Here is a 20,361-nt window from a genome sequence, read left to right on the forward strand (position 1 = left end):
GGGAAAAGTGTGTTCATAAAAATGTGTTATTAATGGTATCCACAAATGATATGCTCCGAGGGAAGGACACCAACCAGGTGTTCCGGAACCTCCAGGATATCATTTACACCCTAAAGAGGAAAGGTGCTCAGAAGGTCATTGTTCTGACTCCTCCACCAGTTCCCAGGTTAGCCAATGAGAACTGACACAGGTTCTGGGCCATGTATGACTCACTAATTGCAAAAATATTATCCCTTGATGATAATAGCAATGTAAGGGTTCTGGATTCCTCATCGAAATTTGTGCACAAGGGCCAAGAAATGAACATGTCATTGTTCGAAGAAACCATGGGTTACGGTCAAAACATGAGACCCGACCTGGTTCACTTCAGCCCACGAGGTATGGATGCCATACTCAATGCACTCGATGAGGTAAAATGGTTCACCAAACCAGGTCACACACCCAAGGGTAGACAAATGGAATCTCAACAGAGCGAGATGAATGCCATTCTGCCCTATGAGCAACCCTCGGGAAACTAGCCTGTGCTATTCTCGCTGGGGGTGATGGTGGCCAGGGTGTAACAATTCCTACTCGGTTAGTCAGCATGGAATTTAATAGTGAGGAAACTCATTGATATATGTTTTGTACATTTTTCACTTCCTCAAAGAATCATAGTAGACAATGGTCCCCAGTTAGGGCCAAACAATTCACTCAGGAACTCAGTTATGGAACACTTTCATATTCCGACAGGTGAACAAACCGAATGGGATCAGCAATGGTTCATGGCTGTATCCCGGACGGCCGAAAGGCGAAACAAAGCCAACAATAAAGTAAATGAATCACAGCAAAACAGAACTGTGATCAAAGTGTATGACTTAGTTTTTCTTAAATCCCATCTCCAAAGCAAAGCTCTAGAGGGACAGACCCACAAATTGTTCCACACCTTCTTCAGTCCATTCGTTTGTAGTGATCAGGTGACAGATAACATATTTAATCTTGTTCATTGTGTTAGCGGTAAGAGCCTACCCAACCAACATGTCAATAACATGAAGTTGTGGAGGTGTAGCTATAAGGTGTATAGTCATTACATTGAGAAGCTCAGACTACTACATCCGGTGTTAGCATCGAGAGTACCTCAAAGAAGTTAATTCAAGCCAAGGGGCCTCTGAATTCAACGAGGACTCAACCTCAATCCCGACGGGGTGCAGCCGTTTCCCTACGACTTGCTTTGTCTGTTGGTAAGACGAGTAACTGCGCACAAATGGCTCCACCCTCGTACCCTTGTGATACTTCCCCATGGAAACTGTAGATCTCTGCTCGTCAGCTCTACGTTTCTTCCTAAACCCGATATCAGTAGGACCTAGGAGAGAAGTACGCGACGGTACGGCTCCTGCACTATAGTATTAGTCGCATAAGAGGTATTGGTATCCCTCTAGCGCATCCAGGGTAAGACGCACGGATAGGAGTGTACAACAGGTACAAGATGAGGAGAAAAAGCTACACATTTTTCGAACACTAGTATTAATATATGTTAAAGGTCAGAGGTTTTGTGGATGAGGTTCTGTCTGGTCTGTGACATTCGCCCATTTGTACATAGGGTAGAAAAATTCATGTCAAGATTGTGTAAGGGATTATTTTATCATTATATGCAAAAGTCAATTTCATTGTTGTATACAAAAGCCTATTTCATTGTTGTATACAAAAGCCTATTTCATTGTTGTATACAAAAGCCTATTTCATTGTTGTGTACAAAAGTATTATTTCATTGTTGTATACAAAAGTATTATTTCAGTATTATATGCCAAGGCAATTTCATTGTGGTATAAAGGGTAATTTCATTATTGTCTACCAGGGCCATTTCTTTGTTGGACACAAAAGTGAGTCCAACCATCATATAGAGGTTTATTTCCCTATGAGTGCAAATCTATGCTAGATCACTCACTACCAATCAAGCAAAATATTGTTTAGCAATCATTGGGTATTTGCACTACCGATGGGTTAGGTTCGACCAAACCAGGGTTAGCGGTAATAGAAATATGCAAGCACCCCCAAACATATAGGGTTGTTTATGAGGAACAACCCAAAACCAACAAGGGTAAGGTCAAAGCCTGCGTGTGAAGTGGGGCCAGTGAGTACATCACTCCAACTCCCCCTCAGTGTCACCACAAAACCCCGGAGCAAACATACAAAAGTGCATGGTGACATAGGCAGCAGCAGACCCCCCAAGCATATTATACCAGGAACTAGAGACAATCTTTTCAGCGTTCCAGCAATATGGGGAAGCAGGGAGTGTGTCTGGGGTTCGTAATCGAACAATGACATCCAGAAACGAACCACCATGACAATCCTACAGACTTCACAAAATGAGTGCATTCCACAGATTGTACACAATCCCAATGGACAGCCAGGTCGAAGCATTGTTCCGCCAAGCGAGCAACAAAAACATTTGCTGGCAACGGATGCTGCGCAAAGCCAGGCGACAGCGAGCTCCACCTAAGGAGATATTGAAGAACAATTGTGAGGTGACCAAACGTGGACAACATACAAAGGTGTATGGTGAACATTTCTTCAAGGTACTGCACCCTCAAGTGAGTGAGGGGCACACAGTAGATACATATCTAAAAACTACTAAGCAGCTCAGTTCGAATACAAAAACTGTATTCAGTGCGACAAAAAGCAGACATAATAACATGAATAACCAAAATCATTTATTGAAAACTTTTAAGTGTGTGTTATATTAACCATGTATATACCGTCTAGAAAATCGTTCGATATATCGAACAGAACAATATCTCAAACATATATATAAGTGACGGGCAAGAATAATTGCAAATTTATTTTCTTTCATGTATATGTTCTTTTCGGACCAGCGTGGTCATAACAATTCAGTGTGTATATAAATATTTTGTGTATGTATTTGGGTATAGTGTAGTAAAGGGTAAAGAAAAATGATCCGCTTCACGTATCCTTTTTCTTTTCCCGAGGGCCCGGGATATGTATAACCAACCTAAGGTTGGGTATACATCCCCAATACATACAGGCAGCACTCCACTCCAACCAAAGTACAAGGCCAATTCAATTCAGGTAAAATTAATAGGAATAGACATTCCCAGATATGTTAAGATTAACAGAAATTAGACCTAATTAGTAAAAGTATGATAAAACATCAAAATATTAAGTAAATAATAAGCCCCAGACCAAAATTCATTGGTTATCAAAAAGACATCCTTTTGTGGATAAACAGAAGTTAGAGAGCACATGTTGCTTTTCAGGCAAATTTTTTATTAATACAGATATTTTCAGGATAATATTTGTGCAAGCACAAATTAACTTGCTTTCCCTGAAAATAACTGCAAGTCACAATTATTAGTACAAATAAACCACAAAAACATCAAAAAATCGATGTTTTTGGACAAAAGACAATCGGTCTCACAGCACCAGAGCCATCTGGTGAGAGTCAGTGGAACTAGCCCTGACTAGATTGCCATCTATTGGGCTTCTCAAGGTACTTGATGAAGGCAAGTAACCCAAGGTGCTGTGGACCAATCAGATGGCCTCATGGGCGTGGCTACCAGACAATACAACTGAGATAGCTTTTAACATGAGAGGAAGCCATCTTGATTTCACTTCTTGCTAACAGTTGGTACAGTTAACATCGCTCCAAGTTTTGGGCCAGAGTAGGCCAGTGGAGAGAGGACAATGGAGTAGCCATTGGACTCCAACATGTGAAATATCTACTAAGTGCTTGGAAATAGTCCAGTAGTGTATAATATGAACGAATTACAGCACTTGAAGTGCCTTAAAGTGCATGGAACCAATATCCATGAAAATTCTGAAATTCTCAAAACCACATGGTGAGGACAATGAGCCTTCAGGAAACCATGATGCTTTGTATCCAAAGACATCCATAATTAATCGGCACATCCTTTGTGATATAGCTCCCTGAAACAGTTCACTTGCAAGACAATACCCATATGTCTTAAGATACCGCTATATTTTTAGTGTAAATTCACAGAAAATCTCCCCATTTATAGTTGGAGTGAAAAGTGTTTGTTTCAAGGCCCATGTGTGATGAGGTGGAAGCAGAAGATGTAAGTACAATGCTTTTGTTACCCATTTTGTTGGTTCCAATTGTAAAAACAATCTTATAAGTTTGTGCAGTGCTTGTATATGGTTAAAAGTGATAATTTCCCGAATATTAAATGTGTCTTTCCAACATCTTGATTTATCAATTCATATTTGGGCGGGTAAGTCCGGGAAGCGTACTTCTCGCTCCGGAATAACTAGGCTGAAAGTCCCTATGATAAACCAGCAATCATTCCTCGGAATGGATGCTGGTCTACTGGGGACATCCTCCATGTTAATGGTCACTGGAGGACAGCGTAGAGCTGCACAGGGATGGGTGCGTCCAGGTTGCACAGCAGAGTAGTTTCATAGGTTCAATCAAGCCCAAAGTGGGTGAGTAGGTTAGGTTAACCTATCCTATTGTTCGGCAACGTAACCTGGAGGCACGTATCCCTGGACCAGCCACGTAGACGAAGCCATTCAACTCCCGAATATATCGTCTGTCTTTTGTCTCTCGCGCGCGGATCGCAACATCCTACCCCTTTATTATTCTTTGAATGTGTGTATTCCATGTTAAACGTCTACCAAAATGCACACCTAAATATTTGCGAAAATCTGTCACTGGGATGTCAGAAATTTGTAAAATATTATTGGTAGAGCCCGGATGTTCAGGCACTGAAAAGTATTAAAAATGGTAGGCATAAAGGCAACTAAAAATTTAAAAAAAGGCAGTGTACGTCGAAAAAGAAGGCACTCAAGTTTCAGCAAGAGGCAGTGAAAATTGAAGAGAAGGACTTAAATTCTTCTTAAATCTTTAAAAATGTATTTACAAATAATAACTTGAATAACAAGGGTTATTGAAAAACGAAATCAAATAGAAGAAGAGAAATACAATTTTAAAAATTTCCTTGTCGGAATGACAAAAGGCAAAAATGTTTGAAAAAGGCAGCGTGAGCTGAAATAGGAAAAAAAGGCAACATAATGCCTTGTTGGAATGACAAAAATGTTTGAAAAAGGCAGCGTAAGGTGAAATAAGCAAAAAAAAAAAAAAAAAAGGGCAACATAAAGTACTGTTCAGAATGTTAAGAACCTTCGGATCGGTGTACTTTTGTGTTCAATTTTTGTCTACCAGCATCGGAATCTGGGCTAATTATTGGGATAACTGCCTGCACATTTGTTATTAAAACAAATAATTTTGGATTTGTTTTCACCAAGAGTTAATCCTACATTATAAAACCATTCTCGTATGGTGCTTGATTAATCTCTGCATTTTAATTACGCCTTGGGTCGCATCATCTATACTACAGTAAAAATATAAATCATCTGCGTATTGTACTATCTGGAATGGATAAAGAGGTAAGGAGTAAAGAAATAAATGTTATAGTATACTGTTTTGTTGCTTAGCAACCAGTTGTTCAAAACAATTGAAGGAGATAACAAGAATGTTTGTGGGTAGTTCGAATCACTTCAAATCGAGCATAAACTAATGTATTTATGTAGTGCAAATAACAAGTATATTCACCAGAGAACGGTGTTGTGATTTTCAACTATTTACATAACTCTTATTTCATAATTTGCTGTCAAGTAGAATAGTGATTTTCTGAGCATAACGTAAAATGCTTGAGCCTCTACGACACTAGCAAAAAGTGACGACCGTGTGACAGGACTCTGAAATTAAGTAGTTTTTCGGATAAACGATGTGAAATATAATCTCAGTAGGTTTGGGATTGAAGCGGATTCTAACTGGCTTTGATATTCCAGTATTTAAGTGTGTGTAAGTTTTTTTTATCGTTAAAGCAAAATGTCTTCCAGAGATTCATCTAAATCTCGTAGCAGAAAGAAGACCGCTATGCAATATGAGGGCACATATCTAGCAAGGTTTAAAAAAAAACGTTCAAGGTCAAGAAGTTAATTCTGTTGATAAGACTGATACCAGTACTCACAAGGTGGAATCTTGGGGTGATACGAAAGCTGACATCAGATTGGTTCAGTGCTATAAATGTCTTTCATGGTTTCACTTTTCTTGTCTTAAGTTGTCAGTTGTTCATTGGTCTATTTATTCTACTACAGTCGAGAATTACTTTTGTAAATCTTGTGAACCTAGTTATAATCTCTATGAATTGTCAGCTTCCAAAGAAAGTATTAGTCCTAATTTTAGTGATTTGCTAGAAACAATCAAGAGCATTCAGTCCGTGGTAGTTAATTCTAATAAAGAATTAAAGTCTCAGCTTGAAGATTTCAATAAGGAATTAAACATGAACATTGGTCAAAATATTTAAGTTTCGTTTTAGGACTACTAAATAAGTCCGTATCTCAAGTAACGGGGTTACACTCCAAATGAATTATTTTTACATTATGAAATAAGAGATCCTGTTTTAAACCAACTGGCTCTGTCATAGAAAACACTGCCAAAGAAACCAATGCTATCATCCAACAGAAACCAGCACTGAACCTGGACAATGGACAGGCACACTCGACCTGGCACCCCATCCTCAAAAAGAGATGCGGTGCGCATACTCGACTCCCCTCCAGCCACGTGGGGAACAGGAACTGCACAGCACCTAGCAGCACGGCACGGCCAAGCCCCGCCACCTGACAACAGGAAGCAGACGATGAAAACCAGGATACACACGCCAGCACCACCGAACAGAGATATTGCAACTACCACTACCCGGGAACAAACAAAGCAGTGACGTGGTACCATCTCCACTCCAGATGCCATACCCTTAGTGTGAAGACAGTGGCTCTTTGAAATTAATAGGATTTAACCATTAAATTGTGCAATGTGGAAATATGAAATTTCAAAATTTCACGTAAGTAATTTTAAATCACGTTTACAGCATTCATCATGATTCTTTTTTGTATAAAATTTTTTAACCATTGTTATAACTAGAGCCCGGATTTCCATGCACAAACAAACAGCAAAATATGCATGCAAATATGCACGAAAAATATCAAAAATATGCACTAAGATATGCATGAACAAAATACAATTAATTTTGTTTTTCAAACATCTTACCTTTAAAAAATATCAAAAACGCACTAAGATATGCATGAACAATATAAAATTAATTTTGTTTTTCAAACTCTTACCTTAAAAAAATATCAAAAATATGCACTAAGATATTCATGAACAATATACAATTTTCTTTTCCAAACATCTTACCTTAATGACCTCTGTTGCCATGATCTATACTGCTGGACAAAAAAAACCGGACACCTTAATAGTATTTGACATCTGAATTGCAATTACTTATGAATTACGCTCTCAGTTAAGTATTGAACAATTGAACATTCATTATTGAACATTTTCCACAGTTTTCCGTTTATTATTTATCTATTTATTTATTTATTTACTCGTATTTACTTATTTGGAACACTTAGTAGGCTCAAAATTAATTTCATGCAATTTTGTTTTAATTTATTGATTTTCAATTCCTGTTGATGTTATTTTGTTTAATGTCTAGAGAGGCATGAATTTTGGTTCATAGTAACCATAGTAACATATATTATTGACATTGTCATTGCTGGTATTTTTCTTGCAAGTGTATTGTAAGTTTGCTGCTAGCTTGAAAATGAGACGTGAAGAGGTAGTGTAAAAGCAGTAGCTCTTCGCGATGATGGTCGTAGTGTACACTATATTGCTAGGGTGCTAAATATAGCACGAAGTACTATCCATGAAGGTCTCAGACGATATGACGCAACCGGTTCCTATGGTAGAAGACCTGGTTCTGGTCAGAAACGATGCACAACAGCACGGGAAGATCGTTTAATACGTATCATAGTCTTAAGAGACCGTCGTACGACTTCAAATATTGTGGCACAGCATTTGAGAAATGTTCATAGAACTGTGGTTTCTTCACGAACAGTTCGTAGAAGACTGAATGAAAGTGGTTTATCATCTCGGAGGCCGGCTGCAGGTCCCAGGTTGTTAGCACGTCACCGGAAGCGAAGACTGGAATTTTCTACAAAACACTTACGTTGGAATGTGGTGCAGTGGGAAAAGGTTTTATTCTCTGATGAGTCAGAATTCAACCTACGTTCATCAGACGGGCTTGAACATGTGTATAAAAGACCTAATGAGCGTTATGCACAATGTTGTTTCGTTGAAATAACACCCTTTGGAGGTGGTGGCGTCATGGTCTGGGGAGGTATCTCTTTACAAGGACGTACAGAGTTGGTTCTTGTAGATAATGAGGCAATGGCAGCTTGCAGGTATATTACAGAATGTGTGGCAGATCATGTAGTACCATATACACCATTCATAGGGCCGGACTTTGTTTTTATGCATGACAATGTGCGTCCTCACGTTGCGAATATTGTCACGGAGTACTTGGACGAAGTTGCGATTACGCGATTAGAATGGCCACCACAAAGTCCGGACCTAAATCCGATAGAGCATGTCTGGGATCAACTGAAACGACATATCAGAAACCGCGCAATAGTTCCAGAAACAATTGAAGAGCTAAGACGTGCTATTCAAGAAGAATGGGAGCAATTGGACCAAGAAGTGATTGCCAACCTTATTCGAAGTATGCCACGGCGGTTACAAGCTGTAATTGATGGCAGGGGAGGTAACACCCGCTATTAGACCCCACCAGTACCAGTTAACAATATTAAAAAAAATATTGCTAAGATTTTTTTTGGTAGTTTTCTGTAACTTTCGTTTATGTTCTAATTTAACTTATTAACAATAAATTTTAATTTGCTTTCTGTTGAATATATTCAGAATTTCTTATTTCCAATAATTTCTGCAACATTTACTTAGCCTTCGAATCAGAATTTATACGTTATCACAAAAAATGCAAGTGTCCGGTTTTTTTTTTGTCCAGCAGTATATGAACGTCTTCCTTAGGTTCTCTTCTGTAAACCCTCTGCGTTTATCAGGGAGAAACGTTTTGTAGATCGAGAAGTTACTTTCTACATCAGCAGAAGTCACTGGTGCATCTGAGAAACACCCAACTTCCTCGTGTGTTAGGTCCTCTTCCAAGTCCACATTTTCATCTGACGCAATGTCACAGATTGTTCTGTACCCGGGATTTTTGTCTAATACTTGGGGAAGTTTTTGTGACGCTATTTTGGCAACACCGTGAGTTTCACTGGACAAAGTTTGCGATACTTTGCCCAACAAGGACAGTGAATGCTGCAAAGGATTATTACGGGACTCTAACTGTGTAATAATTGCAGGTATACTCGAGAAGTGGTTGTGTATGTACTTCATTTCGTTCTCAATGCCACTTCTAGAGAAACATTTCTGTGACACACAAAGAGCGGCTGCATCTTCTGGTTTTAGTGAGTCTATGACTGCCTTCACTTCATTGAAATTTTCTGCATAATACGACACAGCTTCTAGTCACGAGCCCCATCATGTTAATACCGGTTGCGTAGGTAACGGAACATTTTTCGCCACTTCGCGAGAGAGACGTACTCGCGAAGGAGCTTTCACAAATACTTTATTTACATTTGATACATGTGCGTCTACTTCCGGGTATTGGTATCTGATTATTTCTGGTACGCGATGAGGACAGTGTGCAAAACAAGTCAGTTGGACTAATTTAGGATACAACACTTTCAAACCAGCTGCTGCTTTGACAATGTACGAGGCTGCGTCAGTAACAAACAGTAACACATTGTCATACTGGATGTGATCTGGCCACAACAAAGTTAACGAATCGTTAAAGAAGTTGACAATTGTGAAATGATTCACTTTCTCAAACACCTCGATATTCAGTAAGTAGGGTTTACCACTCGCCTTCATTGCACCAACAACAGCATTGCAAACACAATGTCCCGCCGCGTCAATAGTCTCATCGATAGACACCCATATTTTCCCGTGCTTCAATGCTACCCGAATTTCTCCCATGACCTCATTAAAACAAACAGGCACATGGTTTTTACGTAGCGTTCATTCATCTGGCACTTTGTTTCCCGTGTACTTTTCAAGGAAACCTCGTAGATGGGCATTGCTCAGTTTCCACAAAGGAATATTATCACTCACAAAGGCAGGACACAGATGTATGTATGTATGTATGTAGAATGTATCGCTTACTGTGCATTCAGATGTTGCATTAGTGGATGCGATAGTAAGCAGTTGTTGTTTACTGCGCGATATTCTTTGAAGGGCTTCCCTGTGTCTTGCTCTATTGACATGTTGAGTAACTTGAAATTTCTTCTCTGCTGAAATTTTTTTCGCACACCACACAGAACAAAACTGACCCATCTTCTGTAAATACACTACTTCCAAATTCTTGAACGTATTTACGCAACAATACAGCCTTACTTGATTTTTCAGGTGGAATGTTTAACAGAACACAACGTTCTTGAACTCCTTTGATACTGTCAGCAGAAATCCTTTCCACATAGTTGCCAAGTCGCGAGAAAGGCTTTGCGCTAGTTGACAGTTGTAAAAGCATCAGAAGGCGCTAGAACGCTGTTGTTTAAAAAGCGGTACATAAAATCCCGACAAAAACTTTAAAAATTATAGTGTAGATTGTATATTAAAATGGTATGTTCGCCATTCGGTTATCGCCGTGCAGTCGAAAGTGAATTTAGCAACGATTGTGGGCGACAAACTCAATGCTATTTTCTCTTGATAAACTATGAAATATGCTAGTATGTAGCAATAAAATTCAAAATAAGCCTTATCCTGCAAAGTTTAAGAAATATGCATGCACAACAAAATTCACTCAAAATATGCACTTATATGCGCTATCAAATGTGTCTCAAAAGACTCTTTACAAGTTCGTCGGAAAGAAAAAAATATTTTCCATAAGTTTTTGCATGTTACATGAAACATGCATTTCGCATATAAATCCGGGCTCTAGTTATAACTGTATCTTTAATCGAACTAAAAATAAATGTCTGATGAAGGGAGTGTGTGTTCTCCTGAAACGTCACAACGAAAAACTGTGTTTTTATGCTTGTAATAACCGTAGACTATAAGAGAAATAATAGCCTAATTTCTCCATGTTACACTACAAGCACTAAAATAATAATTCAGAATCTGCTTCAACATTTCTCTTAAATGGTGGATTAAAGAGGAGTTCAGAGAGACTTTGGCATGTTTTTATTTAATGAAAATAAGTTAACCCTTAATCGGTGGGACCCTCTCCCGCATTATAGCGTCTAGGATGTGACTTTTCACGCTCACGCTTTTCAAACTTGTCACGATGTCCAAAAAACCATAGGTACAGAATGGAATTATATGTTTGCATCCTAAAAATTATCAAAAAAAGTGCCAATATTGCACCAAATTGTAAGATATTTCTAAATATATTGTACCGGTAAAATTATTGGTAATTTTATCTATAAATCAACATGCCTATATTGTCCGATATCGATAGATTACCAATTGATCTGTCTCATTTCTAAAATATTCTCAACTACTTTGAATTGTTACAATTTTCAGATATTGGCTTCAGTGGGAATTAATAAGGGTTTCAGCACTGCTATTGTCTCAGCCCTAATTACAATTTTTTTTAAACCTGGTCCTCTGAAAAATTTATATTATATATTATATTATACTATATTATAATTATGAAATCAAAACATACATGTTCGCTTCTTTGTTTCTCTTGCCTTCTTTTCTTGCTTTCTTCTTCTTCTCTCTAGTTCTCTTCCTCTTCAGATTCTTCTTCAACTGCTGCATTTCACTCCTGCTAGGTTCCTTTTTCTTCTTCTTCTTCTTCTTCTTAGCTTTAGCATCTTTCCATTCATTTTTTTCCTGAAAGCAAATAGACATTTTTTTTTCAAGTTGGATATGAACTGTAATTGACATATTGTAAATTTCATACATTCACAAAATAACTCCTTACAATTTTCCACTGTGATATATGTATTAATACATACAGTGGATAATAATGGATAAAAGCAAGGAGGGCCAAAAGGGCTAAGTAAAAATCAAATAAGGTAAAAGGAAACACTCACCGGACAGTAAGAAAATTCAAAATTTTCGCTAATTTATAGCATCATCGGTGTGAGAAGAAACAGAAGACGGAACCGGAAGTTGGGGTCCTGCAGAGTTGCCAGGTCCCCATTGAAGAAGAAGCGGTGCGTAGAACGAAAAAAAACACTGTTTCATCACCAGGCTCGTCGTAAACTGTGAGTGTGTAGGATGAGTTGGGAGGGAGGGTGGGTGAGGGTTGGGCATTACTGGGTGGCCTTGTTCAGGCCAGGTGGAGTGGTTGCACTCATGGCCGATATATAGGCCCTCTCCCATCTTTTGCGAACAGAGGTGTTGGCTGGTTGGGGTAGGAGGTGGATGATCACTACCCGGAAGCAGTCGTTGAAACTGATGTTGTGGTGGTTGGTGTGGACGGCGACAGTGAAGTCCAGGTTGTGGGTGGAGGAGCGGTGGTTATTGATGCGGAGGTTGAGGGCCGTTGATGTTTCCCCCAGGTAAAAATCACCACAGATGTTGCAGGTGAGGATGTAGATAAGGTTTGAGGCATGGCAGGTCCCTTTGGGATGGAGGGTAAATTTGCCAGTGGCCGTGTGCACCTGGAGGGTGTGAGAAGTGATGAGGATGGGACAGGTCTTGCACCTGGGTCGGTTGCATTTATCGGCAGGGGGGTGTTGGATGTGTGGTGAAGGAGTGTTGTGGACCAGGATGTTTTGGAGGTTAGGGGGGCGTTTGAAAACCACCCTGTCTTTGTCTGGAAATATGTTTTTGGTTTCGGGATCACTGTGGAGGATTGGGAGAAGAGAGTGCAGTGTGTGCCTGATTTTGTTGAGGTGGGGATGATATTGGGTGATGAGTGCAGGTGGGTTGGTGGCAGCAGGTTTCTTGGTGGTAGTGGTATGTGAGGCAGCTCGTGATATTTGCTTGGTGACCAGGATGGAGGGATATCCACGGTTAACCAGGGCCTGGTGTAGGCGGAGGTTATAATTCTAGCGGGAGGTGGGTGAAGTGTTCAGGTGCTGTCCCCTGAGGGCCAGAGAGAATGTAATTGCTTTTTTGGTGTGGAACGGGTGGGAGCTGGAGAAGTGTAGGTATTGCATGTGGTTGGTGGGTTTTATGTGGATGGAGGTAGTCAGGTGTCCTCCCTCGATGTGCACGTCCACATCCAGGAAGGTGATCTGGTTGGGGGAGTGTGTCCAGGTGAATTTTAGGGAACGGAAGTGGTTAAGTTGGTCCAGGAAGGCTGACAAGGATGGTTCTCCATGTGTCCAGAGCATGAAGATGTCGTCGATGAAGCGGAGCCAGAGGAGGGGTTGGAGGGGTTGGGTAGCCAAAAACTCTTGCTCAAGTTGGCCCATGAAGAGGTTTGCATAGGATGGGGCCATTTTGGTACCCATGGCTGTACCTCGGATCTGTAGGAAATTTTGGTTTTCAAAGGTGAAGTTGTTACAAGTGAGGACAAGGTGGGCTAGGTGGGTCAGGAAGTTGGTGCTGGGGTTGTGAGGTTTGGGTCTGCTATTGAGATAGAATTCTATGGAGCGGAGGCCATGGGAGTGAGGTATGTTGGTGTAGAGGGAAGTGACATCAATGGTGGCAAGGATGGTATTTGGGGGCAATGGTGGGAGGGTGCTGATTTTCTGGAGGAAGTGGTTGATGTCACGGAGGTAGGAGGGCAGAGCTTTCACAAGAGGCTGGAGATGGGAGTCAACAAAGGCTGAGATTCGTTCTGTAGGTGAGTTATAGCTGGACACAATGGGTCTGCCAGGGTTGCCAGGTTTGTGGATTTTGGGCAATAGATAGAAGGTGGGGGTGCGGGGATTGTCGGGTATAAACATGGCGGTGGTACGAGCTGTTAGGCCTTCAGGTGGGCCGCGGGTGTGGATGAAGTCCCGGATTTTGGTGAGGTGTTTGGCGGATAGGTCAACTGTGGTGGGTTTGTAGGTGGAGGGGTCAGCCAGCTGGCGGTTGGCTTCCGCCAGGTAGTCTTGAGAGTTCAAGACCACCGTGGTGGACCCCTTGTCAGCTGGGAGGATTTTGATGTTGTGGTAGTTGCGGAGGTCTCTGAGAGCTTTCTGTTGGGGGGGGGATTGAGGTTAGGTTGGTTGTGAAAGTTATTTAAGAATGAGCTGTCAGAGGTGGTGGAAATGACGGCAGTGATGTATCCTACCAGATCCATGACCACCAATGACCCTAACCCACTCAAAAACAACCAGACTGTACTCAATTTATCCAGCCATAAACTGAGCACTGATGAAATAGCTGTTTTATCCAAAGGCCTCACCTTCTCCCCCACAACTCCCCCCAACCAATTCCGCCTACTTTTTGACATACACACATTTGCTCGCAGCCTCCGATGGCAACATTTCTGGGCCAAAAATCCCTCACTCCAAACTACTACCAGTGAAACCCACCCGAGCCTCCTTCAATTTAGCCCCCCCTCCTCCCAAGATCCACCCCCCCTGCCCACCAACCACCCCTTGGAGAACCATCCTTGTCAGCCTTCCTGGACCAACTTAACCACTTCCGTTCCCTAAAATTCACCTGGACACACTCCCCCAACCAGATCACCTTCCTGGATGTGGACGTGCACATCGAGGGAGGACACCTGACTACCTCCATCCACATAAAACCCACCAACCACATGCAATACCTACACTTCTCCAGCTCCCACCCGTTCCACACCAAAAAAGCAATTACATTCTCTCTGGCCCTCAGGGGACAGCGCCTGAACACTTCACCCACCTCCCGCTAGAATTATAACCTCCGCCTACACCAGGCCCTGGTTAACCGTGGATATCCCTCCATCCTGGTCACCAAGCAAATATCACGAGCTGCCTCACATACCACTACCACCAAGAAACCTGCTGCCACCAACCCACCTGCACTCATCACCCAATATCATCCCCACCTCAACAAAATCAGGCACACACTGCACTCTCTTCTCCCAATCCTCCACAGTGATCCCGAAACCAAAAACATATTTCCAGACAAACACAGGGTGGTTTTCAAACGCCCCCCTAACCTCCAAAACATCCTGGTCCACAACACTCCTTCACCACACATCCAACACCCCCCTGCCGATAAATGCAACCGACCCAGGTGCAAGACCTGTCCCATCCTCATCACTTCTCACACCCTCCAGGTGCACACGGCCACTGGCAAATTTACCCTCCATCCCAAAGGGACCTGCCATGCCTCAAACCTTATCTACATCCTCACCTGCAACATCTGTGGTGATTTTTACCTGGGGGAAACATCAACGGCCCTCAACCTCCGCATCAATAACCACCGCTCCTCCACCCACAACCTGGACTTCACTGTCGCCGTCCACACCAACCACCACAACATCAGTTTCAACGACTGCTTCCGGGTAGTGATCATCCACCTCCTACCCCAACCAGCCAACACCTCTGTTCGCAAAAGATGGGAGAGGGCCTATATATCGGCCATGAGTGCAACCACTCCACCTGGCCTGAACAAGGCCACCCAGTAATGCTCAACCCTCACCCACCCTCCCTCCCAACTCATCCTACACACTCACAGTTTACGACGAGCCTGGTGATGAAACAGTGTTTTTTTCGTTCTACGCACCGCTTCTTCTTCAATGGGGACCTGGCAACTCTGCAGGACCCCAACTTCCGGTTCCGTCTTCTGTTTCTTCTCACACCGATGATGCTATAAATTAGCGAAAATTTTGAATTTTCTTACTGTCCGGTGAGTGTTTCCTTTTACCTTATTTGATTTTTATTAATACATACATACATATATACATACATACATATACAGTTTCACTGGACTAAGGACCTTTCTTAGCAGTCGAACTGAAAATTCACAAATAGCAGAAGAGGAAACAGAATTGAAGATAAAATAAATCCTTCAAAATTTTATGAAGAAACATACAGAACAATTAAGACCCAAAAGACTGAAGCACTTGAATTACCGTATTTATGCATGTATAACACACATCCTGGTTTTGATAGGGAAAAGCAACAAAAAATTTTACATTGTGTCAAGTAAATACCAGGAATTGTTCAATGAAACTCAAAATATTGGTATAATCATCCAAATTTATTTTGTTGCCTTTAAAATAACACCCCATTCGATGAAATACACTTATGCCAACGAATAATCCAGTCGTTGAATCCCATGAAACACTTGTTATAGGCACTTTCCAGTATGGCCTTCTTCAAATTTTGATTTATGGCTCCAATGGACTCAAAACGTCTTCCACAAAGTGGTAATTTGAGTTTGGGGAACAAAAAAGTCACATGGGGGCCATATCTGGTGAATATGGTATTTGATTGATGACATTTGTTGAGTTTTTGGTCAAAAATCCGAGTACAAGGATCGAAGTGGACTGGCACATTATCATGGTGCACAATCCAAGAGTTGTTCTTCCACAAATCTTCCCTTTCCAAGCAAGAGAACAGATAGTTTGAAGATTTGTTTTTATGATTAAAAAATGTAGGATCATATGAATTTTCTTAGAGCGAGTTTGCATGCAGGTTTTAGAGTGAAGAGTTCTGAAGTAAGCTCATAGAAGAATCAAGTTTATTCTATAAAGAAAATTTCCTTCATGTACATTGCGTCAATTTTCTTTGTTTGTATGGGAGGAGAACTTGATACGCTTTGTTTATTTTGACCATATGAAATATTTTATTTGTTTTCTGTTAATTTCACATTTGATTTATTTGTTAGTTTCAATACTGTTGTTTGATATTGGCTTAAATTTGTAATTTTTGTTGTACATTTGTTACACGCAATATCGGAAGCGGAAGTCATTTCTGGTTTGTGAAGATGTGTAGAATTGTCTAATCTTTTATTGATTCGGTTGCGAGGATAACAGTGCAAAAAGAGAAAAAAATAAGTTGAGTTGCGGAAGATGACGTCTATTTTGTAAAAAACGCTGTTTTAAAGAAAAAGCAGCAGCTTAATTCAAAAGTGATTGTGTTGGTGAATATTGTTATTAATTAGCAGTGATTGTTTAAAGGTAAAATGTTTTATTAAATTTGTAAAATAGTAAGAAGCTATTTTTTTGTTCGTTTCGTCCTGCGAATCCAGTGTAGGTGAGTCTCATAACTCCGCCGCACAGGGAGAGTGGGTAGCTTACATGACGTAGTAATCCGTGATCCAGTGGCGAACACCAGAAAGGAACGTCACAGGTAAAATTGGCGCTCAACGTGAAGGCATCGATGATGTAAAAGGATAAATTGTAACTGCAATATCGTGTGAAAAAAACGTGTGTTTTGTGCCGTGTGAAGTCATGAGGAAATTGTCGAGCGTTACAAAGTCTGATAACACATAGATGTAAGTCATGTGATCGATTTTGCAGAGATATCAAGGTATGAGTAGGAGAATTTTGAGAAGCCAGAGCAAGAAGAAAATGGATAAATTGAGTTGTTGTGATGATAAAGATAAGCCCTTGGACGAAAAATTTCAGTGCTGAAATGCGAGGCGTATTTCCATTTAGGGTGTGCAAATTTGCCAATATCCAGAGAATTTCTTCCTGATGGTGACTTAGTTTGTAAAAATTGCAAATCGCATAGTGCTACTTTAAATATGGAGGTACTTTGTGGCTGGTTAAAGAGAATTGAAGAAGGAAGGAATGAAGATCAGAATGAAATGATAAAGAGGTTTGAGAAAATGGAAGAAGGAAGGCTAGAAGATAAGAATGAATTGAGGAAGATCATTGAAGAAGGAAGGAAAGAAGATAAGGATGAATTGAGGAAGATCATTGAAGAAGGAAGGAAAGAAGATCAGAATGAAATGATAAAGAGGTTTGAGAAAATGGAAGAAGGAAGGCTAGGAGATAAGAATGAATTGAAGAAGATGATAGAAGAAGGACGGAAAGAGGATAAAAAGGAACTGATGAAGATTATTGAAGACTGAAGAAACGTAACTAAAGTAGCTTTCAGGAACTTAGAGGAGGTATTTAGGAATAATAAGGAGGAAATGATGACGAGAATGAAAGCAGACCGAGAAGAATTGATGAAGATTGAGGATGAGCGGAAAGATGATAAAAATGAATGATGAAGGTAATAGAAGACAGAAGACAAGAAAACAAAGAAGAATTGGAAGCTGTGCGATGTGATTTGTTAAAACAAATTGATGAAGGGAGAGATGCTCTAAATAAGATAGAAGAAGTCTGGGAAGTAGACAGACGAAAAGTAATGAATGAATTGGACACCGTAAGGGCAAGGATAGAATCCGTCGTGGATCAGCAAAGTACTTCAAGGAATTTGTGTATGCAGGACAGTGAGAAGATGAATAAAGAAATTAACCAGAAGTTCTATTTTATGGAGGAATTCCTTTTAGGGAAGTTGGAGAGATTACATTTAGAATCTGTGCAAGGAAATCCAGGAATGACTGCTGGAAATACTGACAGATCTGTGGAAAATATTCGATGGGTGAGAGATGATAATGACCCTTTGATTTCCGGTATATCTTCAACAGAATCTGTATATTCTGCTGAATTGTTGACTAAAAGGAACCGTAAGAGGAGAAGACGTATCCAAAGTACAAAAGGGATACCCAGAGAATATGTTGATAAATCTCCTGATGTCTGTCGTAGTCCATCTCACACTGGACATTTTTTTAGAATGTCTGATATTAACTCTCTGAGCAAATTTACCGGAGAAATAAATTCCATATCAGCGGAGCGTTATTTGGAAGAACTGAAAACGTCCATGGACATAATGAAAATGCCTATGTACTATAGATTAAAGGTGCTTCCTTCTGTAATGAAAGGGAAAGCTAAAGCCTGGTTTATTGCCAACGAGAGAAGGTGGAAGTCTTTTGAACAGTTTTGTGCCACGTTTAAAAAACAGTATGCCTCTGCAGAAGCGAAGCAGAGAGAGAGATCCAGATTTTAAGAAACAGAAGATATTCCAAATCCTCAGGTCTTTCTATGGAGGATTATTGTTGGGACGTCTACGGGTCATACTGTAACTTGGTCGAACGTGTGGACCAAACAGAAGTGTTATGTTTAATTATTCATCAGCTCCCATATAGAATACGGCAGCTAGTATTAACAAGAGATCCTCGAAACATTGACCAGTTGACCAACTTCTTGGGGAAGTACGAAGCCTCAGAACAGATAGATGGGTGGAGAGGTGATGGTAATAAAGCAGAAGAAAGGAGACCTAACCAACCTCGAGTTCGCAGAGTACAGATGACAACTTCTACTAATAATCCTGGAGGATCCCGCAGCGCAGAGAGCGGAAATGGGAAGGAACCAATCACCAGAGAAGGACAGCGATTCCCGGGTGGAAGGTGGAAGAATAGAAACTGGACAAGTAACAGACTTTATAGAAGGACTACACCATACACAAATAGTTGGAGAGGAGATCAAAGAGCTCCAGAACGAAAAGAGTGTGCAATACAGACTGAAGAGCTACCTTCCAGTAATCTTAGAGTTACAGCGTCGCCATGGGAAATTAACTGCAATGAAGTTCTGGGTTTAGCCCAGTGCCCGTTGTAAGCGGTACTCTTACGCTTGCAATGAAGGACATGCAAGAACAAGAAAGCGACGAGAGTGAAGACCCATTCCTAACAGAAGATCCGTTAGATGTATTGTACTTGAATATCGAAGCCACTCCTCTAAATTATTTAAAAATTAGAAAGACGATAATGGAAGAAGATATGGATAATGTGAAGAAACCTGAAATTTTAGTTGAGGTATTAGGATTCCAGATAAAGTGCATTCTGGACACGGGTAACGAATGCACCCTTATGAATTATAATATTTGGCTTAAAGTACGAGAGCGATTACCTGGTCTTAAATTGCAGAAGTGTCCAGGTGTAATATTAAAAGATTTTGCTGGAAAAGAAAGATCACGGAAAGCTGGTTGTAGGCGAATAAATTTTGAAATTGGAGGTTTTATATTTGAAGATTTGGTATATGTGGTCAAGTGCTTAAAAGCTGACTTATTATTTGGTTATCCTTTCCTTCGAAGATACAAAGCCACTCTGGATGCAGGCACAGAAAAATTGTATCTGATCAATGGCGGACACACAGTATAGCAACATTTACTTCCTAACGCTGGAGATTCAGAGAAGGGCGAGTCGCGGGAGAAGACAGCCTTAATACAGTGTACGAAAGCGGGGGAAGAAGCTAACGCTAATGAGTGGACTGCAACAGAATCAGACATAAGAGATAAAGCCTTTGCTTCAGATGTTTTGAGAGTTGAGGAAAAGGAGCAGCTATTTAATTTATTGTTGAAATATAGAAGAATATTCGCCGACAAACCAGGATTATCTAGGAATTCTATCTGTAAAATAAATCTAACCAGTGAAGAACCTGTTTACTCCAATCCTTATCCTGTCCCGTTGTCCAAGAGGAAAAAGTTGGAAGGAGAATTATTGAAGTGACAAGAGAAGAAAGAAATGTTTGATCTATGGAGAAAAAGAAGGAAGAA

General features: G+C 40.6%; 1 protein-coding gene across 1 annotated transcript in view; it reads right to left on the reverse strand.

Annotated features, from left to right (window-relative positions):
* Dbp73D (putative ATP-dependent RNA helicase Dbp73D) overlaps positions 1-20,361 on the reverse strand; it is an 81,950-nt gene that overhangs the window by 14,523 nt on the left and 47,066 nt on the right. Inside the window, exon 11 of the mRNA XM_083131999.1 lies at positions 11,598-11,767. Within this exon, the coding sequence (XP_082988125.1) occupies positions 11,598-11,767 (170 nt within the window). The remainder of the gene's footprint in view (positions 1-11,597; positions 11,768-20,361) is intronic.

The sequence above is a fragment of the Lepisma saccharinum genome, chromosome 1 (genome assembly GCF_977018435.1).
Source record: "Lepisma saccharinum chromosome 1, izLepSacc3.1, whole genome shotgun sequence".
In the NCBI taxonomy this organism is placed as follows: domain Eukaryota; kingdom Metazoa; phylum Arthropoda; class Insecta; order Zygentoma; family Lepismatidae; genus Lepisma; species Lepisma saccharinum.